This window comes from Tupaia chinensis, unplaced genomic scaffold (assembly GCF_000334495.1).
Source record: "Tupaia chinensis unplaced genomic scaffold, TupChi_1.0 Scaffold000350_1, whole genome shotgun sequence".
NCBI classification, from domain to species: Eukaryota; Metazoa; Chordata; class Mammalia; order Scandentia; family Tupaiidae; genus Tupaia; species Tupaia belangeri.
The window spans coordinates 4808070-4832639 of record NW_006159844.1 but is presented as its reverse complement, the minus strand read 5'-3'; the positions used below and the strand labels follow the sequence as shown (position 1 = coordinate 4832639).

At 38.9% G+C, this 24570-nt stretch overlaps 1 protein-coding gene across 2 annotated transcripts in view; it reads left to right on the top strand.

Moving 5' to 3' along the window:
- The window catches only part of BRMS1L (BRMS1 like transcriptional repressor), a 42010-nt gene extending 20702 nt beyond the window's left edge, over nucleotides 1-21308 (top strand). For both annotated transcript variants that reach the window (XM_006152370.2, XM_027773394.1), the window contains 6 exons: nucleotides 9558-9654; nucleotides 11086-11169; nucleotides 12900-12964; nucleotides 13586-13625; nucleotides 16032-16158; nucleotides 19706-21308. In XM_006152370.2, coding sequence (XP_006152432.1) covers nucleotides 9558-9654; nucleotides 11086-11169; nucleotides 12900-12964; nucleotides 13586-13625; nucleotides 16032-16158; nucleotides 19706-19823 — 531 coding nt within the window. In that variant the 3' untranslated portion in view covers nucleotides 19824-21308. The remainder of the gene's footprint in view (nucleotides 1-9557; nucleotides 9655-11085; nucleotides 11170-12899; nucleotides 12965-13585; nucleotides 13626-16031; nucleotides 16159-19705) is intronic.
- The last annotated feature ends 3262 nt before the right edge of the window (nucleotides 21309-24570 follow it).

Below are 24570 nucleotides of genomic sequence, written 5' to 3'. Positions count from 1 at the left end.
TAAAATCAGGTAGTGTGATGCCTCCAAATTTGTTCTTGCTCAATATTATTTTGGCTATTTCAGGTCCTTTGTGGTTCTTGATGAGTTTTAGGATTTTTTTTTTCTGTTTCTATAAAAAATCACTGTTGATTGATAGGGATCTTGCTAAATCTTTAAATCACTTTGGTTAGTATGGACATTTTAGCAATATTAAGTCTCTAATCCATGAAGTTAGGCTGTCTTTATATATATTTGTATCCTCTTTCATTTCATCCATTAAATGTTTGTAGTTTTCAGTATACCTAGTTGAGTTTTTAAATTGTTTTTTATTTAGAGGTTTTTTTTGCTATAGGGCGCATGTGCTCACCAGAAAGACAGCGAGAAACAGAGACAGAACAGGGGGGTTGGCCACGCCACAATCCCTTCTCCTTCATTCTCCTCTCGGGATCTTGGTCACACACGCACACACGCCCAGTGTGAGTTTAAACCACCAGGTCTGGGAATCGAGCTGCGGTCGACCACATGGTAGTCCAGTGACATAGTCATTATGCCAACTGCTGGTCCCCGGTTGAGTTTATTCTTAATTAATTCATTTTTGCTGTTATTATAAATGTGGTTATTTTTCTTAATTTCTAATATCTTTGTATTTTATCACTTTTGCATTGTATATATCTTGATACATTTTAGAATTTTTATATGCTTCTCATGAAAGTAATCTTTTTTTTTTAAGGAGATTTTTGCTGTAGGGGACATGTCCTTGGAGAAACAGAGAGAGACAGAGAGACAGAAGGCGAGAAATCACTCCCCATGGGGAATAGCCATGCCACAATCCCTTCTCTTCTCGGGACTTCAGGCATGTATGCACACACACCCACTGTGTCCAAGAATTGAACTGGGGTCTATGACGTGGGAGTCCAGCGACATAACCATTATGCCATCTGCTGGTCTCTCATAAAAGCAATCTTTATCCTGTTTTAATGTTCTTCTTTCTCTAAAACATTGATTTTTGTCAGAAAGTCTATTTTGTCTGATAATTAAATCAGCTGCCTGAGTTTATTTGGCCTGGCATTTGCCTGATAAAATTATTTTCATCTTTTTTTCTCAAGTTGTTTTCTGGCTTTATATTTTATGTGTATTGCTCTTGGTTTTTTTTTTTTTTTTTTGGAGGGGTTTTTTTGCTGTTTGCTCGCCAGACAGACAGAGAGAGACAGAGAGACAGAAAGCAGGAAATCACCCCCCGGGGGGGGCTGGCCACGCCGCAATCCCCTCTCCTCCATTCTCCTCTCAGGATCTTGGGCACACACGCACAGGTGCCCGGAGTGAGTTTAAGCCACTGGGTCCAGGCATCGAACCGTGGTTGACTATGAACTGGGGTCTATGACGTGGGAGTCCAGCGACATAGCCATTACACTAACTGCTGGTCCCTGTATTGCTCTTTTAAAATAGCATATGTATTTGTTTTTTTAAAGCCATTCTAACTATCTATAACTGGTAGATTTAGTCTAATTATATTTATAGTGATAATTTTGATATTTAATGCCAAATTATATTGTATTTTCTATTTGTTCTGATTTGTCCTTTTTATTCTTTTTCCTGATCTTTTTTTGGGAGTAACTTATTAACTTTTAAAAATTACATCATAGTTACACTTTCTGTTTCTGTCAGTTCAGTTACTACACAGACCTCCCATTTCTAATTTTTATATATTCAGTTATTTAATTTAGGTTCTTGTCAAGAAATTTAGAACACTAGTTTGTCAGGACAAACTCCATTCTTAAGGGCAAACACAGATCACGGATAGCCCTGAAGCTGAGGAACAGCTTTGATTTTTGATAAAATTTATGATAATTTGTGCTTCTCTGTAATCTCGTATTTCTCCTTCTCTGTCAAAGATCTCACCTTTCTGGTGTCTGGGCTTTAGCTTTTTTTTCTTGAAGCAGCATTGGTGAGGTGTTTTGGGATTTTTACTTTGCTAATATCAATTTTTATGGAGGTGGTGATGACAAATTTCTGGTGTATTCTACACAGTGGAACTCGATTGAGGACCAAGGTCCAGTCACAAGTAGCAAGCCACTGATCAGCTGCTTCAGGAAAACCACTCTCTTGCTCTGCGGTGTCTAGTGAGGATGATCAGAATGGTCCCAGGAGTGATGCTGACTCGCAGCTTTCTCACACACTGACCGAGTGTTTTTGCCATGGCTCAACAACTTTCGAGGCACATCTTCAGTAGAATAGTAACTAGGCATTTTGTGAAGTTTAACCACCCAGGTACCACCATTTTTGTCCCCACCAATTGGTTTTGTGACAAGGCAAGAACCTTCTCCTTCTTTTTCTTTTCAATCTTGGATTTAGTGACCAAGTATTTTCCCTTGTACATGGCCTTCCTGGAATACATGGCAGATTGGGAGTATCTGCCTATGCCCCAGACTAGGATTGGGTTTCAGCTGCAATGGGGCTTCCCCTTCTTGGACATTTTAGCCTTGGGGTCACTGTTTTTAACCTTGCCACTGGCATCAGCCTTCTTGGCTTCATGTTTCTTCTCCTTAGTATCTTGCTTTGCAGCTTTTTCACCTGCCGTCTTGTTTAGTGGGAAAGGGAACTCCCTTCCATTTCTATTAATTTAGTGATTACCTTCAATTTTTAGCAAGGATATCTACATTAATAGAAGTTAAAAATTAGTGATTAACTCTATCTTCCTAACTGTAAAAGCTCTTAGAAGTCTTGAACTCGAGTTATGCTCCCAACCATTCAAATGAGACATTATTTTGGTCTGATAGAATCCTTTTTAGAGGGGACCAGCAGATGGCATAATGATATGTCCCTGGACTCCCACATAGGTGACAGTGGTTTGAGTCCCGGACCCAGTGACTTGAAACACACTGGGCGTGTGTACGTGTGCCCAAAATTCCAAGAGGAGACTGAAGGAGAAGGGATTGTGGCATGGTCATCCCCCCTGGGGGGGGATTTCTTGCTTTCTGTCTCTCTTCTCTATCTCTCTGGCAAGTGCACATGCCCTATAGCAAAAATCTCTCTTAAAAAAAAATCTTTTTAAATTTATTCACATTTTACTAGTTTTCTGCTCACTGTTTTGCAGTTTCAGCATTTCCTTACAGATTCATTTTTTACTTCTTGAAGAACACCCTAAGCATCTCTTCACTGATGTTAAACTCAGTTTTGTTCCTCCAAAAATAGCTTTATTTGAAATAATTCTTGGACAGTTCAGGGAGATATATTCTAGTATGACAGTTAATTTCTCTTAAAATTTTTTATATTTTCCTTTCCACAGCCTGTGTTTCTGGAGGAGTCTGAGGTCATTTCTACCTGTTTCCCTTCTCTCCACCCCACACTAACTGCTCCTAAGCCCTTCTCTCTGTTTTCCTTCAGTTTCTCTACTGTATGTCTTCATGTAGATTACTTTCCTGACTTGGATGTATCATGCTTTTTGAATTTGATTTTTATCAGTTCTATGGAAATCACATTAGCTGTGCCACCAGCTAATGACTACTTTAATTTTTATGTTTGGGATTTCTTGGAAGGTGCAGGTTGTCTATATTTGAATCTTAAATATGTAGAGGCCAGGCTTGAGATGAGATGACATGACCCAATATTTTCAGGAAAAAAATTTTCTTTTTCTTTCTTTCTCTCCCTTTTTTTTTTTTTTTTTTTTGCTGAAGGTGAGTACATGTGCCAGGGGTGGGAGGGGAAACACCCCCAATGGGTTATGTTCACACTGTAGTCCTTTTTCTTCCATTTTTCCCTCCTGTCAAGATTTTGGGCAAGTACACACAGTGCCCAGTGTGCTTTGCAAGGTAAAAAGTTTTCCCCACTAATTCCTAGGCTGGGACAGATATGTTTCTTTTTCTTAAGAATTATTTAATTTTATTATTATTATTATTTTTTAATTTGAGGAGAGAGACAGAGAGAGAGGGAAAGTGAGAAACCAAGCCACAGGTCTGGGACTCGAACTATGCTGAGCCATGTGGGAGTCCAGTACCTTAATCATCATGCCACCTGCTGGCACCCCAGATATATTGGGTCTTCAGAAAAGTCATGATGTGTTTTTTCCTGAATTTCGATGCAAAATTGAATCATGACTTTTTCAATGACTCAATATTTCTTTCATGTAGATCTTTCTAATCTTTCTTTTCATTGAAGGTATGGCCCTTCAGAGCTTTGCTCAGGGATCCCTTTTAATTCTTCCCTTTGCTTAGGCCCAAGACCATTATTTTTCTCCTGAGCAGCACTGAGAACAAACCATGCCTCTAGGTTATTGATACTAACAGGTTCCCCCAAAGAAGCCAGAGTTTCAACATTAAGTTAGCATGATAGTTTCTACACTTCATTTTTGGTTCTTGAGTGTTCATGGTATTTTATCCAGGATATCTATGCAGGTATGTGGGGATTATTATTTTTTATGTTTTGTTTGTTTGTTTGTTTTATTTTGTTTTTCAGGAAATCTAGTGTACTATATTGCCAGAAACAAAAGTATCAAGTTATCTTCAAGTAATGTTTTTTGCTTAGACAAATGTAATATATTGTTTTTCCTTTTTTTTTTTTTTTTTTTTTTTTTTTTTTTTAGCTTTGAAAGTTCTCTCTGTAGAGATACTAAATGTCTACCTAAATTTTTTCTAGTTCATTTGTGGCTTGATGTTTTTTATGTTTAACATATAATTAATCTGAAGATATAGTAGTTCAGCCATTCTAGACAGAGGAAATAATTTATGGCTTAGTGTTTGTTTTCTATGTTTAACATGTAATTAATCTGTTATAAATAATCTAGTTAATTATATAATTAATTTGAAGATTCTCACCAGTAGTCAAAACACATACTAGAGAGAGGAAATAAATTTATATTTAGAGTGTTATGTGTTTCACATTAACCAGTAGTTTGAGCACATTCCAGACAGATGAAAGGGAGTTTATATTAGAGTGTTTTTTTCATTCTTACTTTAATCCTTACAACATTATGTAATAGAAATTGCCTTGATTTTATGAATGGGCTAACCGAGGCAAGAGAGTATGCTAGTCTATTCTGTTGCTAATAGAATTCGCAATATATTATGTAAAAATAGATTCTAGGTAATATATAAAAATAGAGGTTTACTCAGCAAATAGTCTGAATTCCAAGGTCCAGGTGCCACATAAGGGTCTTCTTGCTAGTGGATAACACGGCAAAGGGCAGGAGCTTGACCATAGCAGAGCGTATCTCTCATTCCTCTTCCTTTTGAACTCACCTGGACTCAATCACGTGAGCCCTACCCTGATACCTAATTACTTCTCCAAGGACCCACCTTTTACACCATAAGCATGTTAAGTCTCTACCTCTCAAAAGTATCACAGTGACTTCACCAAAGTTTAACACATGAATTTTGAGAAACCATAGCAGAGAGGTTTAGTAATTCACTTGGTATCATGCAGTAAACAGCAGAATCAAGATTGAAATCCCTTTAATCTTTCTAGTCATTCACATAGTTTGCCATTAAAGCTGTACTTCATTATTCAGCACTTTTTAAATCTTTTTAATCTGCCTATTCCTTAGTTCTTACCTTTGGCTCATACAGAAATAACTCTGAGAGGCAAGGAAGGTGGGAAGAAGCAAGATACCTTGCTAATTGTCAGAATAAAAATTTAATTAGCAGCATATAGTGAGGCACATAGTTTGTGGTGTAAGACTATAGTCTGGACATGTTCACATGGACACGCCTATGGAAAGTGTACCAAAAACTGCAGGGGCAACCGAGTGGCAGATGGTTTGTATCAAACTAAGGAAGGAAGTCACATGTGTACTATACCACAGTGGTCAGACACTAAGACAGGTGGAAATGATTATTTAGTTTATTTCATTTAAGCCTTGCCACAGGGCTTGCAATGAGTATTAAGATCTGACAGTTGCTGGTAGCATGGTCTCAGAAGTCTTTGGTGTTCAGGTTTGTGAGTCTGGTTCTTGAGAAGGTTGCTAAGAGCTATTCAGGGCTCAGGGCCAGCAGTCGGTGTGGTTATGTCACTGGACTTCCACATGGCTGACTGCAGTTCAAGTCTTGGACCCAGTAGCTTGAAACTCAGGCTGGGCATATGTGCATATGTGTCCAAGATCCTGGGAGGAGAATGAAGGAGAAGGGAGTGCGGCATGGTCATCCCCTGGGGGGTGATTTCTCGCTTTCTCTCTCACTATCTCTCTCTCCAGTGAGTGCACGTACCCTAAGGCAAAGACCTCTTTAAAAAACAAAACCTATTCAGGGCTCTCTGATCTTTGGTTGTCTATTCATTTAATTTTTTTTTGACATTATTAAGTGTATATTGAGAAAACTTGAGAAACAAGTCTAAAAAAGGCAATAAAACTAACCATAATCTGCCAGCCAGAGATAATCACTGTTAATAACTGTGTGTATGTTTGTGTGTGTGTATAGTGTGTATGTATGTGTATGTGTGTGTATATATGTATATATATACACACATACTAACTATAGATTTTCACATTTTTTTATTTCAAAGAAGAGAGAGAGAGAGAGAAGCATTCACAAAGGGTCTCATGCCACGATTCTTCCCAGCTTTTTATAGCCAGCCAGGACCATGAGCGCACGCCTAGTGTGTACAGGTCAACCCAGGAAACAAATCCTGATCTTCTATATGGTTTCCAGCATTCCAGAGCATTCTGCTACTTCTGTGCCACCAGGGGCTGAACCTGTATATGTATTTTAACATAGGCGGTATGATTCTGTATGTACTCTTTTATATCTTAGTTTTAAACTTCATGTCATGAGCATGTTGTGGTTCTAAATGCTCTTAAAAATTTATTTTTACCAGGAAATGTGTATATATTTGTGAAGGCACAGGCTTATAATGAAAAACAGCAGTCCTCTGTTCTACTTCTAAATTCTACATCCGAGTGGCGATTATCTATCTAACTCTTTTAGCTGTCGTTTCTGGAATTTACCCTACTATTCTAACATAATAGTAGTTTTAGATAATACCTACTGGTTTCCCATATAGAAACCGTGGATTCCGTTAGAGTTCTCCTATCCCTTTTTTTAGGGTTTTGCTATAGGGTACATGCACTTGCTGGAGAGAGAGAGAGAGAGAGACAGAGAGAGGGAAAGTGAGAAATCACTCCGCAGGGGGGATGGCCATGGCGCAGTCCCTTCTCTTTCAGTCTTTCCTCAGGATTTTGGGCATGCATGCACTTGTGCCCTGCATGGTCCTCAAGCTACTGGGTCCAGGACCCGAAATGCAGTTGACCTTGTGAAAGTCCAGAGTTTTAACCACTACACAATCTGTTGGCCTCCCCATCCTATATTTTTAATATTGTTAAGTCCCTGTTTTTTCTGTGTGTGGCAAATACAAATATTGGTCTCTGAGCCAAGAGTTATACTGTGCTTAAACTTCTCTTCTGATATGACTTTTAATTAGAGGTATCAGTCAGAGATGCATTTATCTGAAGGCTTGGCTGGAGGTGGAGGATCTGCTGCCACAGTCACTTGCTTCCCAAGGCTGGCAAGTAGTTGCTGATTTTTGTTAAAAACCTGTTTTCTCTATGTGAGGCTCTCCACAGACTGATTGGATATCCTTATAATCAGGTGGTTGGGTTCTGCCAGACTGAATAGTCCAAGAAAGCAAGACAGAAGTGTTAGTGTGTTTTTGTTTGTTTGTTTTTAGTTTTTTGTTATAGGGCATGTGTGCTCGCCAAAGAGAGATGGAGTAATTGAGAAATCACCTTCCTTGGGGGATGGCCATGCTGCAGTCCCTCCTCTTCCATTCATCTCTTGGGGTTTGGGGCACATACGCACATGCGCTCGGTGTGATTTTCAAGCTGGTGGGTCTGGGATTCGAACCATGTTGTTGGCCAAGGGGGATCCATTGCCTTAACTTCCATGCTACCTGCTGGCCCAGTTAGTGTTTTTTTTTTTTTTTTTTTTTTTTAAGATCTCCACATTCTGCTCATCAGAAGTGAAGTAAGTCCTGTCCACATTCAAGGAGAGATAAATTATTTCCTTTTTTAAAAATTGTGTTTCCCACATGAGCGAGAGAGAGAGAGAGTGAGTGAGTGAGTGAGCAAGAGTGTGCACATCCCCAACAGGGTCCTGATGCATCTGATCCATTCCAACTAGCCCTAAGTCAGGGGCCACATGTGCCTTGTGTGCTCAGGGGTGTCTGTAGACACAATGCCGACACTCTCCCACAGGGCCAGCCTTGCAGAGCGTCGCATTTTACTGCTGGAGCTGTGCAGCCCTCAGGCTTTACCTTTTGAAGTGAAGAGTGTCAAAGAATTATTTGACATGTTTTAAAAGCACCACAGCTTTTTTGTCTTAAACATCCTTACTCTCACACTTAAGACTATGGAATTCTAGATATTAATAATGATTCCTCAGAATCATGATTTCACATCATTTTGATTCCTTTTGTGAAACTTGTTTTCTCCTTGAATACCTTTAAGTTTGTCTCTTTATCCTTGGTATTGTGGGATAGAAAGATGAAGTGCCTTGGTGTGGGTCTTTTTTCATTCATTGTGGTAGGTACTCAGGGAAATCTTTTAATCATGAAATTCAGTGATACATACTTAAGAACAGTGGACTAGAACTGGTAGACCTGGGTCTGACTTGCTGATAAATGGTCTGGTCTGTTTTAGCAAATCAATCTGTCTATCATTTTGTAGAGACGTGGATATAATTGGTCTGTAATTTTATAATTTTGACCATAATTAAATTATTTTAAATGACTGTAGAATCTATACTCAAAAATCTTCTCTTTGTGATATTTGTCTTTTTTTTTTTTTTTTTGAGATTTTTGCTATTGGGCATGCGTGCTCACTGGAGAGACAGAGAGGCAAAAAGAAAGAAATCACTCCCCGGGAGGATGGCCACACTGCAGTGCCTTCTCTGTTCTCCTCTCAGGATTTTGGGCATGCACGCACACGCGCCCAGCATGTTTGAAGCTGCTGGGTCCAGGACTCAAACCGCTGTTGACTGTGTGGGAGTCTAGTGACAGAATCGCTAAGCCATCTGCTGGTTCCACATTAGTCTGTCTTAAGATGATGCTAAGATGTTAGAGAGGAGTAAAGGCCCAATTATCTTCCTTTATCATGATATACTTTACAGGACCGTTTTTCCATTAAGGTGACAGATAGGACCTACTTGTAGCTGCTGAGTTTTATAAAGTAAATATTTGAGGGACTAGCAGGTGGTATGGTGGTTGCAGTGCTGGACTCCCACATGGCCGACAGCAATTTTAGACCAGGCATTTCACTCTCACTTTCCCTTTCTTCTCTCTCTGGTCAAATTGAAAAATAATAATAACAAATGAAATTAAGTAAATAATTCTTTCAAAAAAATAAACATTTACTTCTTTATCACATATAAATTTAGAGGTTCTTCAACAGAATGCAATTACATATAGTTAAATCTATATCCAGATCCCATATTTTCTAATTTTCTTTCTTTTATATATTGGGCATTTCTTTAAAATGTTTAAGTTGAACTAAAAAAGCAAACAAAATCACTATATATTAAAGTACTTTAAGTAAGTTATTTGGAACTCTTAGTTAAGATAGACCAATTTCTTCTTTCTACTTTTTTTTTTTCCAGAGTGAAAAGCTTTTGTTATATGATACAGTTCAGAGTGAACTAGAGGAGAAGATAAGAAGGCTTGAAGAGGATAGGCACAGCATTGATATTACCTCAGGTGAGGAGCATGATGGGATCGTGATGCTTGGGTAACACTGAACCTTTGTTTTACTGTAGTATCTCATAATGTCTTAGTCTTCTAATATTCATGTTATCTAATGAAACATTTCAACAGGAGGGAAAGAAGGTGGCTTCTAAAGAATTTAGTATGATTGTGATTGTTACTTTGATTTGAACTCACACTTGAAAAAGACGTAGAAAATGGAATACATGAAAAAGGACAAAATAGAAGTGTAACGGGAATCTTCCATAAGAACAGCATTGGAAAATAGCTACAGTATGTGCTCTTTCCTCTAAATCTTGAAAGACTGTCATTCATGAAGAGGGAGTAAAAATGTTTTCTCTCTGGCATCAGACAAACTAGGACAAATAGGTAGAAGTTATAGGGAGGTGGGTTTTCCTTTTAGAAAAAGGAAAATTAGGGGCTGCAGGTGGCGTGGTGGTTAAGAGCTCTGGGTTCCCACATGGCCAACCTGGTGCAGGTCTGGACCTGGCGGCCTGCTTTCTCGCTTTCCCTCGCTTTCACTGTTTCGCTCTTTGACTCTGTCCCTCTCTGCTCAAAGTTAAAGTCAATCAATCAACCTTTTTTAAACTTTACTTATTTTATTTATTTATGTATTTATGTATTTATGTATTTATTTATTTATTTTTTGATTTGACCAGAGAGGAACAGTGAGAGAAAGAGAGAGCAAGAGAGAGAGTGAGAAAGCAAGCTGCCAGATCTGGGACTCAAACCATGGTCAGCCATGTGGGAGTCCAACACTCTTAACTACTACTCCTCCTGCTCGGCCCCAAATTAAATAATTCTTTTTAAAAAAAGAAAAAAGGAAAAACTTATTAAACATTAGATCAGTCTAATGTGAAGTTGGCTTTTTCAGAGAATATTATTGAAAGGTTTTCTACAGTATATTGGGTAGAAGACTTACTAGGTTATTCTAGTTCTTGCGTATGTATTAGTTTATGTTTATGTACTAATTTTTCGCCTAGAGTAGGCATACTAGCAGATGAGCTGAGCTCTAATGCCAGTGCTCCCTCACCTGCTAGGTGCATGACTGGTAGACCCGTTATTTAGCTTTTCCAGAATAATCTCCTTGTCTGTAAAAGGGAAGTATTTTACATACCTTCTACCTTAGAGGTAGCTTTGAGGATTAAGTAAGACAATGCTTCTAGTAGATATTTTACAGAGCACATGACATGTTCATGAATTATTAGTCATGAAATGCCAAATTGACTTTAGCTTTAATGAAAGCACAAGAAAATTAATAAATGTATAGCTGCTCATGAAGTTATATACTGTCTCATGTGTAAATGCATAGCCACAGTGAAGTTTTGTAGTTTCAAATGTTAATAGTTACCGTGAAATTATACAGTCTTTTTTCCTCCTTTGATCACCAGAAATAGCTAATACTTCATTCTGTTTATTTGCCAGAACTGTGGAATGATGAGCTTCAGTCAAGAAAAAAGAGGAAGGATCCTTTCAGTCCTGATAAAAAGAAGCCAGTTGTTGTTTCAGATATCCTCTTCCACTTTTCCTTCCCTTGATATATACTTTTACATTGTATATAGTTTTCTAACTTTTCTTTTTTTGGAGAGGTTTTCGCTATAGGGCACGTGCGCTCGCCAGACAGACAGAGACAGAGAGACAGAAAGCGAGAAATCACCCCCCAGGGGGAATGGCCATGCTGCAATCCCTTCTCCTCCATTCTCCTCTCGGGATCTTGGGCACACACGCACATGTGCCCAGCGTGAGTTTTAAGCCACCGGGTCTGGGACGCGAACCGCGGTCGACTACTTGGGAGTCCAGCAGCATAGCCATTACGCTAACTACTGGTCCCCTCTAACTTTTTTTTAGTACACATGGGTTTATTTACATGATCCGGTAATAAGCAAATAGGCTTATAAAAATGACTGACAGCAGAGGATATATCAATAGTTTCGATTAAGGGGAGAGTGAGGAAAGAGAAGAAATTTAGTCATGATCTCACCTTTTAAAATTAATATGGCTTTATAATTCCCAAGGTCTTTGATGTGAAACAACTTTTAGTATATAGCATGATTATTTAATTTTTGTGTGTACTTTTTTTTCTTAAGAGAGATTTTTTTGCTATAAAGTGTATGTGCTCACTGGAGTGACAGAGACAGAGAGACAGAAAGTGAGAAATCATCCGCTAGGGGGCATGGTCAGGCTGCACTCCCTTCTCCATTCTCCTCTCAGGACTGTGGGCACACACGCACACACTGCCTGGCATGAGTTTTTAAGCCTCCAGGTCTGGGACTCAAACTGTGGTCCATTATGTGGGAGTCCAGTGACATAAGCATTATGCCACCTGCTGATCCCTCATGTGTACTTTTTAAAAAAATATTTTAAAAAATTTATGATAGAGGGCATATGTGTACACATGAGGGAAGAGGAGAGAGTAAAAGAGATAAGCCCCCATCACCGGATCTGGTCCTTCCATCCTCCAGCCCATTGGATCATGGCTGCTCATACATCTGCGGAGCATATTTTAGGCTGACTAGGCTGGTGTTTTGAACCAGTCACCATGTGGGATCCAGCTACTCTTGTGTGGTGCATTACCACTGAGTCATGAAGCTGCCTCATGTATACTTTTTAAACATTTTAATGTTTCTGAAATTAGAGTATCTTTGAACTTCTTTGTATATTCAACTTGGCATTCCCTATGGCACCCTCTTCTCCTCCCCCATCTTTTTCTCCTTCGTCTTAAAAACTGATTAGGTTGGTGTATATCATTCAGTCAGTGATACCCTAGAATTAAGAGAATATGGTTATGACATCAGAAGTACTAAAATGTATTTTTTCTGGTACTGAGTTTTCTGAAGAATAACTTGAAGTCAGAATTTACGATGGCAAAGGATATGTCTATAAAGCATTGTTCCTTTCTCTGAAAAATAAAACTTCCTGGGAACCAGCAGTTAGCGTAATGGCTATGTCGCTGGACTCCCACGTAGTTGACCGCGGTTCACGTCCCAGACCCGGTGGCTTAAAACTCACGCCGGGCGCATGTGCGTGCATGCCCAAGATCCCGAGAGGAGAATGGAGGAGAAGGGATTGCGGCGTGACCATCCCCCTGGGGGGTGATTTCTCGCTTTCTGTCTCTCTGTCTCTGTCTCTCTGGTGAGCGCACGTGCCCTATAGCGAAAACCTCTCAAAAAAAAAAAAAACTTCCTAAATATAATTCAGAGTGTGATATCTTACAGCTAAATTGACCTTGACTTTTCCACGCCCGTATATAGTTTATATGCTACAAGATCTTGACATTCTTGAAGACTGGACAACGATTAGGAAGGTATGGTTAAAGAGCAATGGAATACAAATATACTTTTTGTTGTCTACTTTTAAAAATTCTGTTTTTTTCACTAAAATATGATTATCATAAATATGAATTCCTTTTGCATTTTGTCTAAGACATTTAATATTCTTACAGGTAACAGTAAACTGTGAGAATATTCTAAGAATTAGAGATATGTCAACAGATATATTTTTTTCTATAATAATGTAATTAATAATTAATGAGAAAATGCAGAAAGTTCTCCCCAAAATAATACTGATGTCACCATGTTATGTCTAGTCATCAGCCCAGTCTGGCTCATAGCAGGTACTCAGTAAATGTTTGCTGAGTGAACAAAAGTGAACATTTGAACCCTTATTCTGTGTCTTGTGCCCTTGTCACTAAACATTCACGAATTGCAGGCTTTTTGTGCTTATTTGAGGATGGAGAATTATTTTTTAAATTACATTTCTTAGAGCACTAATGATATTTTACTGTCTTTAGTAAATAGTTGTTGAGTATTTACTGTATTTGGTAATTAGTTATCGAGCTAATTAGTAGTGTTGTATATATTAAATAGATGCTGAAATATATTTTTACTGTTGACTCAGAAACTTCTTTCTTCTTGTTTTTACTAAGGCAATGGCTACACTGGGGCCACACAGAGTGAAAACCGAACGTAAGTCACTTAGTCTGAATTGGGAAATAGTCTCTATGGAGACGTCTCAAATCAGGGTTGTTAAATCAGACACATGCTAAAGCGCTTCCCTCCCAGGGGTTTTATTTCATCAATGAATGTTATCCCTGAAATTATGTGCACTTCTGCTGGAGTCTTGCTTCGTATAAAAGGATGTAGTATATTTCTTCTTTTGATACTCAGCTACATTGCTATTGCTAATAGTAGATCAATAATTTAAAAAGTATTTACTTACTCAGTATTTCTTATGGCTCTGGTAGTTTTCTAGGAAAGGTGTTTGGAATTCATCATTTTCTGGTTCAGGGAGTCTGAATCCTCTAAATTCTGTGCAAAATATCTTTAGTATATGCATTTTCTGAGGAGAGAGATTAGACGGCTGACAGGGGAGTTCATCAAAGAAGTTTACCAGCCTCTAAGATTTACACATTCTGATCTGCCCTAGTAAAATTTACATCAAATTATACTTTCTTGATTTTTTTTTTCTTTGAGAGTCTAAAATCACTGCCAAAGTCATGATGGGCATTAGTGTCTAGGGTAACTTTCCCTGTCTCTGCCTCCTTTCACTATAGATGAGATATCTTAACCCTTCTAAGAGCAATGAAGCTAGATTTTTTATTTTTTAAATAATTATTTTATTTAACTTTATTTATTTTCATTTGACCAGAGAGGGACGGAGTGAGAGAGAGAGAGAGAGAGAGAGAGAGAGAGAGAGAGAGAAAGTGAGAAAGCAAGCCGCCAGGTCCAGGACTTGAACTCTGGTCATGTGAAATGTCCAGTCCTGCCCCAGCCTCCCAGTTAGCTAGGATCCTAAGAGCCTGGCTGTGAAGGCTGCTCTGGGAACCAAACCCAGGTCTTCCACATGGCCCCAGCCTTGGCAGCAGTGCCCTACCTCTTGCACGACTGCAGCTTGGCCAATTTGTATTTTTTAATTTGTTTTCTTGTTTATCTTTTGGCTGGAGTGTAAACTCTACAAAAGCTAGGAGCATATCTCTTTTAGTTGGTTTTTATTTATTTATTTTTTTAGTTAGCTATAGGGCACTTGTGCTCACCAGGGAGAGAGGAGGGGAGAAAATCACCTCCTTAAGGAAAATGACCACACCGCAATCCCTTCTCCTCCATTGTCCTTTAAGGATTTTAGGCACACACAAGCACATGTATATGCCCAGCATGTTTTTTATGCCACCGGTTCTGGGACTCAAACCATGTAGTCGGCCATGTGGGATCCATTTGCCTTAACCTCAATGCCATTTCCTGGCTCCATAGACACAACTTTTTTTGCCAGCCACACCTAGTGCAATCCCTTGTGTATAGGAAGTACTTAGACAGCATTTGTTGAATGAATGAATGAATGAATGAATGAATGAGTGGGACCTTATCAAACACTTTATACATGTCAGGTATTATTTTAGGTTCTGGGGATACAACAGTGAGAGATGGACCTTTTGGAGCTTCCTTAGGGGAGGTGGGATAATATATATGTAAATAAATCATTAAGAAGATAATAATAGGCTGTAATAGTTGTTACGAAGAAAACATTAAGTTGTGATGGTGATTAACCGAGGAGTAGATAGGGTGGGTAGGGAAGGCTTGTCTGAGTAGGTGACATTTGGATAATTGAAGAGGTACCTACCCCTTCATGGTATTCTTTGACGGTGTGCTTCCATAAGGAACATTTTTGTCCCTGCATGAGTTGGTCTCACTGATGACAAACTATTTCTGGTGTTTAATCATGAAAGTTCTACTTAGGATATTTCCTTTTTAAGATTAATGGCTGGCCTGAGAACTCTTGGAATATATGCTAAATTCTCTTCCTTTGGAAGTGTCAGATGCCTACAAGAGAGAAAATAGGAAAAGTATAATTTTCAGTAGAAATATGGAAATGGATATTTTGTTCATTTTTAAAAATTTATTTATTTATTTAATTCCATTTGTCATTATTTTTCAATTTGACCAGAGACAGACAGAGAGAGAGAGGGAAAGTGAGAAGGCAAGCCATCAGGTCCAGGATTCGAACCGTAGTTGGCCATGTGGGAGTCCAGTGCCTTTATCCACCACGCCACCTGCCGGCCCGGAAATGGATATTTTAAATACTACTTAAAAGTGACACAAGTAGTTGATAATGTATCTGTTTCTTTTGGCACTTGTCTCATGAATTGATGATTTACTATTCATTGTTTAATAGTTATACTGAAGAGTTAGTGAATTAAGTGAGACATATAAAAAATGAAATTCTTTTTTTTAATTAGATCTTAAGTTTGTTATATAAGAAATATTTTTAGTATTTTTTCACATATGTTCTTGGATTGGTGTTCATCCTTAATGTCCTGAATCTTTTGTTTTTCTGACAGTGTCTTATTAATTTAACAATTTTTGAACTGATCCCTTTAGCTCCTGTGAAACTGGAAAAACATCTGCACAGTGCTAGATCTGAAGAGGGAAGACTGTATTATGATGGTGAATGGTATATACGTGGCCAAACAATTTGTATCGATAAGAAAGATGAATGTCCTACAAGGTAACAAGCTTATATCATGTCCAATTTGCTCGGTGTTACCCTCTGCAGCATTGTTTTCCATAAACATATGCTGCGTCCTTAGCACATTCATAAGGCATCAATAGTTGCCTGCGAATCCTTTTTCACCTGGCTTTGATTCTATGCCTATATACCAATGTTAATATATATTTTTTAATTTTATTTATTCATTTACTTATTTTATTTTGACCAGAGAGAGACACAGAGAGAGAGAGAGAAAAAGTAAGAAAGCAAGCTACCAGGTCCAGGACTTGAACCACAGTCAGCCATGTGGGAATGTCCAGCGCCTTAACCACTACACCACCTGCTGGTCCCCCCAGTGTTAATATTTGTACTCTAGCCTTCATATTAAGTTCACAAACATAAGCATTAACCTAAGTTGGAACTAGTTAGCCAGATAAGTGGTTCTATTTGTTAATTTAAAAAAAAATTATTTATTTAATTTTATTTATTATTATCATTATTTTTTAATTTGCTATAGGGCACGTTCACTCATGAGTGAAAGAGAGAGAGAGAAAGTCAGAACTTAAACTGCGGTCAGCCATGTGGGAGTCCAGCTCCTTGACCACCATGGCACCCGCTGGCCTCCTGTTAATTCTTAATAGTAGGTGAATTATTAGGATCCTAATACCTTTAAACCAGTCTATCATGAATTTTTGGTAGATCTATTAATCTAAAACTTTTTTGTGTATGTTTCAGTATTTTAGACAGAAAGAATTTTATTATCAATTAGAGTAGGACATGAATGGAAAATTAATGAAAACCTTAAGACTAATAGTCATTGGGGCAGCAGGTGGTATAATGGTTAAGGCACTGGACTTCCATGTGGAGAATGGAGGAGACGGGATTGTAGTGTGACCAACCCCCAAGTGGGGGGAGGTGATTTTTTACTTTCTCTCTCTCTCTCTGTCTCTCTAGCGAGCACATGCGCCAGATAGCAAAAATCTCTTTGAAAAAAAGAAAGTGATAGTAACTAAAATATAACTTGAAAACCGAAGTCTCAGGACCAGCAGGTGGCGTGGTAGTTAAGGGTGCTGGACTCTCACGTGACTGACCACAGTTTGAGTCTCAGACTTGGTGGCTTGCTTGCTCACTTTCCCTCTCTTTCTATCTCACTCTGCTCTCTCTGGTCAAATGAAAAATAAATAAGTAAATAAATAATGTTAAATAAAATAATCCTTAAAAAAAAAAGAAAACAGAGAAGTCTCAATCTGTCTAGGCTTAAATAAAGTGTAGATAATTATATTGCCTTCTAAGTTCTGTATGGTTGTGGCCCTTTTTTTAAAAAAAATAATTATTTATTTATTATTATCATTTTTCAATTTTGATCAGGGAGAGACAGAAAGAGACAGAGAGAGAGAGGTCCAAGACCCGAACTGCAGTCAGCCGTGTGGGAGTCTAGCACCTCCAACCACCACGCCAACTGCTGGCCCCAGTTGTGGCCTTTTGAAAAAAAAAAAAAATGTTTTTATTTCCTCAGTAGTTGGGATTTAATGTTGAATAGTAACATTCTATAGAAAAAAAAAAAAAAAAAAAAGAATTTTTTAAGAGTGATTTTTTGCTAGGGTGTGTGTGCTCGCTGGAGAGGCAGAGAGACAGAAATCAAGAAATCACCCTCCACAGGGGATGGCCACATTGTAGTCCCTTCTCTTAGGATTTTGAGCATGCACACACACATGCCTGGTGTGGGTTTTAAGCCGCTGGGTCCAGAACTTGAAACATGGTTTATTTCATGGGAATCCAGCGAAGTAACCATTACACCATCTCCTGGTCCCCAAAATATCTTTTTCTAGGTATTAATGACAAATAAAGCATTTGAGTTTAGTCTAGAATGCACATTTTCCAAATAGAGTGGTTTCATTTGGATTATGTATTTTTTTCAAGAGAGATTTTTGCCATAGGGCATGTGCACTTGCCAGTGAGACAGACAGATGGAGAGACAGAAAGTGAGAAATCACCCCTGTCAGGGGGGATGGCCATGCCACAATCCTTTCTCCTCTAGTCAGTCTCCTCTTGAGAATTTGGACACGCATGCACACTCACTTGGTGTGAGTTTTAAGCTGTGGGTCCAGGACTGAAACTGCAGTTGACTATGTGGGAGTCCAGTAATGTAACCATTACACCATCCACTGGTCCCTGGATATCTAAATATTTAGGACTCTAGGAACATTGCATAACTTTTCTTATAGAGGCTAATTACTAAGTTATATGTGATACTCCTGGATTCTTCTCTTTATTTCATTGCTTTTGAGATAGTTTACTACTATTTAGCATAAAAGTGATTTAAAAGAGGATGAAAGAAGAAAACACAGATTAAAAAAAAAAAATTCTTTGTGGGGACTAGCTGTGCCAAAAAACTAAAAACTGGATAAGTACTGGGGACCAGCAGTTAGCATAATGGCTATGTCGCTGGACTCCCACGTAGTCAACCACGGTTCGCGTCCTGGACCCGGTGGCTTAAACTCACGCCGGGCGTGTGTGCGTGCGTGCCCAAGATCCCAGGAGGAGAATGGAGGAGAAGGGATTGTGGCGTGACCATCCCTCCTGGGGGGTGATTTCTCACTTTCTATCTCTCTGTCTCTCTCTGTCTGTCTGGCGAGCACACGTGCCCTATAGCAAAAAAAAAAAAAAAACCTTTCCAAAAAAAAAAAAAAGAAAGAAAAAAACTGGATAAGTACTGTATATAATTTGACACTGGGAATTAGGAATTAGTATTTCAAAGATTTTCTAAAGCCAAGGTTGGTATGAATTGGGGGTATAATACCATATACCTATTGCTTTGGACACCACTGTATTTTTGGTGGGTAGGATGGAGATTGAGTAACAATGATACATACATAATAGTTCTAATGGGCCATGTGGGAGTCCAGCACCCTTAACCACTATGCCACCTGCCAGCCCCTGAATCTACTATTGTAAAGCAGCTGCTCATGTACTGGCTAGAGAGAAACACTAGATAGGGAGAGAGCACCCCTCTCCCATGGGCCATGGCCAAGCTACAATCCATTCTTCTGGATTTCTCCATCCTGTTGGGATTTTGTGCATGCGTGCACACACACACACACACCTGGCAGGTTCTTTTTTTCTTTGATTTTTTTGGGAAGTTTTTGCTTAGGGTGCGTGCACTTGCCAGAAAGAGAGAGAGAGACAGAGAGATAGAAAGTGAGAAATCACCCTCCGGGGGGGGGGGCACGCCACAATCTTTTCTCCTCCATTCTCCTCTTGGGATCTTGGACTTGCACACACACGCATTCAGCATGAGTTTAAGCCACTGGGTCCAGGACTTGAACCGTAGTCGACTTCGTGGGAGTCCAGTGACATAGCCATTATACTAACTGCTGGTCCCTAGCATGTTTTTCAGTCTAGCCAGGGCCAGGATTAAAACCCTCATGGGCCATATGGGTTTTATCTCCCTTAATCACTAGGTTACAAGGCTGGCCCACTAGTTTGGTTTTATAACTAATAATCTATAGAGAACTGAGGCATATTGTAATTTCATTCATTCATTCTGTTTTTTTTTTTTTTTCAGTGCCGTAATTACAACAATTAACCATGATGAAGTTTGGTTTAAGAGGCCTGATGGAAGCAAATCTAAGCTTTACATTTCACAACTACAGAAAGGAAAATACTCAATTAAACATTCGTAATCATGATTTAAGTGTTATCTAAATCTACCTTATTAGTGTTACCAAGTGTGATGTGCCATGGAAGTAAAAAATGTATTCAGTAACATAATATTCTCATTGAATCATGAGAGAATGTGTATTTGTATGTAGTTCTCTAAGTAGACCTCAAATTGATCTGTTATTAAATGAAACTGTAAAGGAAGTTTAATCATGATCATTACATTTATTTACCTCTAAGGTCTGATGACCAGTGGGCGTCTGTAGTAGAGGTATCTTTCTAAACATTTTTGTTTGGTTTTTTTAAAAAAAATCATGCGAATTTATCTTTAGCGAACTCTAGCTACATTTATTTGCAATTCAGAAAAGTTTTCCCTTCTTTGTCATTCATTGTGGGTTTGTAAATAAGACTGATAAAATGTTTCCTATCAATGGTTTGTACCAGTGCATTAGTGTTAAATCAGAACTGAATTTAAGCCTATATATGTGAGTGTGTACATATGGCATCATCAGCTTCTTTAGAACTGATGATGGCCTTGCCCTACAATCTTGTCTTACCCAAAATGAAGCTATTGGGTTTGAAAGCTAAAAGGAGCACTTTTGTAGAATAGTAGCTTTCCTTCTCCTCTTTCTTGATTGTATGGTGTTGACCTATTTTTACAAATTATACTTAATTAGTAAAATTAGTGTCAAGCGATAACATGCTTCTACCTGTATTTCTCGTGACCCCTCCGAGGGCAGGTGTTTATACTTGGTATTTATGATGCAGTATGTAATGGTGAACAGTAGAAACTGACAGTATTGTGGTGCTTGCTGTACATGTCTGATCTTTTGAAACAGATTTTTAGTAAGCATTTTCCAGAGGTGAAACAGGTCCTTGTTCTAATTTTATCCCTAGGGCAAAAGAGACAGGGATAATTTCCTTGAATCTATTCCCAAATTAATATTTTTATCTTTGGTATTTCTACACTTTAAGGCCATTTGGTGCAATTTAGTAAGTGTCGGCCTCCCTTCCCTTAGCCACATACAAAATGAACTTCCAAAGCCTCAGGAACAGTACAAAGAATTGAAACCCTCGATATGACAGCGCAGTTGGCTGTGTATATATTTGGGGTACAACCAAATCAAGTATTCCTGGTGGTCTTGTGCACTTTAATTTCTGTTACAGTAAGACTTAAGAGGATGAGGAAGAAATCTACTTTTTAACACTTAGAGCAGGAATATCTGCATGGTTCTGTTCGTTTTCTTACTCTTTTACCTCTCCAAACATCTTCCTGTGCAGATCACTACTTCACAGTTGCCAAATTTTAAGACACTTGACTTCTGAAATTCAGTATCAGCAAAGTTATGGTACTTTATTCTGTTTCTAATTAACCTTAGCAAATGTACATAATGTCATATTCCAATAGTATTTGGCAGTACTTATGTATACAATGTTTGATAAGCATTTTTAATAAGATTTGTATTTTTAAATTTAGTATATAATAAAAAAGATGTGTTTGAGTGTTATCTGTGGTGTCTTGAATTACTTATGTGCATTTAGTATTTACCTGTCTACTTTCAAGAAGAATTTGAGCCAGTTTACATTAATAGATATGGGGTGTTGATGCGTTGCCACAAGTGTTTCTCCTTTCCAAATCACAGTTCAGCCTTTACTGGGCTATGTTTAGGTGTTCAAAACAGCTTAGTAATACTCAGTTAAGAAATACTGGGCTGTTGGAAAAGTCATGATGCATTTTTGCATAGAAAAGCATAGGAAAATACATCGTGACTTTTCCGGCGGCCCAGTGTATATCCATATATGTGTACTTAAAGTCCGGCTATGCATGCATTGGCCAGAGAGAGACGAGATGGGGAGAGGGCACCCCTCAGTGGGGCATGGCCAAGCTGCAAATTCCTTTTTTTTTTTTTTTTTTTGAGGGCATGTGTGCTTTCCTCAATGAGAGACAAAGACTGAAATTAAGAAAGCACACGCATGCACACACGCATACACGCATGCACGCACGCACACCAGGGGGATGGCCACACTACAGTCCCTTTTCCTCCATTGTCCTTTTGGACTTTGGGCATGCACTCATGTGCACCTGGCGTGGGCTTTAAGCTGCTAGGTCTGGGACTGGAATTGCAGCCAACCACGTGAGAGTCCAGTGATGTAAGCATTACACCATTTATGGTCCCAAAGACTTTAATCTATCATGTATATGATTCCATCATAACATTAAGGTTCAGGTAGGCATATAATATTCTGGTAAGCTAAGCTTATCTATGATTAAAACACTATAAAATGTATTGTGTTTTTAGCAATTTGCCATTAGGCTTCTGGTCATAAGATTTAATTTAGTAGAATTTTTAGAAGCTCTGAAATGTGATGTAACAGCAGCTGCTGCTGCTGATTTCTTTTTTTTTTTTTTTGGGGGGGGGGGGTCGCTTAGGGGGTCTGACTCTCCAGACAGGAGAGAGACAGAGAGATAGAAAGTGAGAAATCACCCCTTGGGGGGGATGGCCACACCTCAATCCCTTCTCCTCCATTCTCTCAGGATCTTGGGCACACATGCACATGTGCCCAGTGTGTTTAAGCCACCGGGTCCAGGACTTGAGCTGTGGTTGGCTACATGGGAGTCCAGCGACAGCGATTATGCTATCTACTGGTCCCATGCTGCTGCCAATTTTTGATCAGCCACTGTATGAGGATCAATTTCTGGGCCTTTCTTGTCATAGCTCTCAGTTTTTCACGTTCAAGTCATCCTTGCTATCGTTTTTCACTTTTTACTAAAAGAAAAGCATGCAATTGTTATTTTTAAAAATTAGTTATTTTATTTTTTCTTCTTTTTTTAAAAGTGTGCTATAGGACACATACACTCACCAGAGAGAGGGAGAGAGAAACCAAGCCACCTCGTCTGGGATGTGGGAGTTTAGTGCCTTAACCACCACATCACCTCCTGGCCTGCATACAATTATTATTAAACTAATTTATCAACTAATAATGATTAGAAACTTTTTATTAGCATATTTTAAAGTGTTACATTCTATCATAGTGTATCTTTTTTTTTTTGAGAGATTTTTTGCTATAGGGCGGGTGCGCTCGCCAGACAGAGACAGAGAAACAGAAAGCGAGAAATCACCCCCCGCCCCCAGGAGGGGATGGCCACGCCGCAATCTCTTCTCCTCCCTTCTCCTCTCGGGATCTTGGGCACGCACGCACACACGCCCAGCGTGAGTTTAAGCCACCTGGTCTGGGGCGCGAACCGCAGTCGACTACATGGGAGTCCAGCGACATAGCCATTACGCTAACTACAGGTCCCGGAGCATATCTTTACAGTACACAATTTGTTTTTTCAGAGTATGTATGTAGTACATGGCAGTCAAATCAAGAATATTTCCATATACATCATTTTTAGCAGAGAACTTTACATTCTTTTGTCTGTTAGATGTTTCTTCCCATTGCCTTTCCTGCTCACCCTCTAGCAACCACTCCCCTCCCTGTAGTTTTTTGTAAGTACACTTATCCTCTCCATGTCATGCCTTTGATCTTTGCATTTCTACCATATAGTGGTCAGAGAAGATGCTGGATATAGTTCCTATATTTTTTAAATTTGGGGAGGCTTATTTTGTGCCCTATTGTGTCATCAATCTTAGAAAATACCCCACTGTCACCACTGGACAGATCATCTAGACAAAAAATCAACCAAGAGACACGGGAGCTAATTAATACCATAAACAGAAGGGACCTGACAGACATATATAGAACATGTCACCCAGCAACTGCAAAATACGCTTTCTTCTCATCTCCACATGATTTGCAGAGATAATTGGCACACTCCCCATTCTGTCTCTTTTCTCATTGTCCATCTTGGTGGACTGGACTTTGAGTACCTTCATTGCAGCCTTCTTCGTGTGAAAGTTGTTCTGATGTTCATACTGCTACTCAGAACTCTACTTACAGGACCATCTGTAGCTCACTGTTAATTATTTTAAAAGATCAGGAAAGTTGTCTATTTCTTAGATTTTTTTTTTAGATCCAGCAAATCCAGTGTAATAAAAACTGAATTGAAGTTTTCTTATAAGGGAAATGACTGTAGGGTGAGTGAGTAGTTAAGATGTATGTAGTCTCTTGCTAAATGAGAATGCAAGCAATTTTATTTACTAAAGATGAGGAAATCTAAAACATTGAAAAGCAGGAAAGGTCAGTATGGCATAGAGAAAATGCATGGTCCTTATGTCATCTTTCTGGATGCCTGCAGGATTGTGAATCATGTGCTAGGTGGGATTTAATAGGGCAGTTCCCTTTGGTCTTTGTGGGCCAGAGTCTTACCCTCTACGTCATACTTTATCCACATGCCCTGTCAGAGGATAACATGGAGAAATCGGGGGAAAAGGATTGCAGCATGACTTTGGCCAACGTGGCGGGGGGAGGGGAGGGGGGCGTCTCTCTCTCTGGACAGCACACACGCCTTCTGACAATTAGAAAAAGAAGGGCACACCACTAAAGGAATATTATGTATACTCTTTGGTACTTCTGTTTTTCTCTTTTGTTTTCAGACAGGATCTCACTTGTCCTGTACCAGCCTCCCAAATGACTGGTATTACAAGCACCTGCCACCATACCTGGCTCATTAGGGTAAGCTGAAAATCTAACCAGGGCCTCTCATGTGGTCCCAGCCTCCAGAGTAGCAGCATTAACCAGTGTGCACTCTTCTGTCTGGGTTTTCTTTTCTTTTTCTTTTTTTTTTTTCTTTTTTTTTTTTTTAATGTATCAAGTGAGAATTTCTAT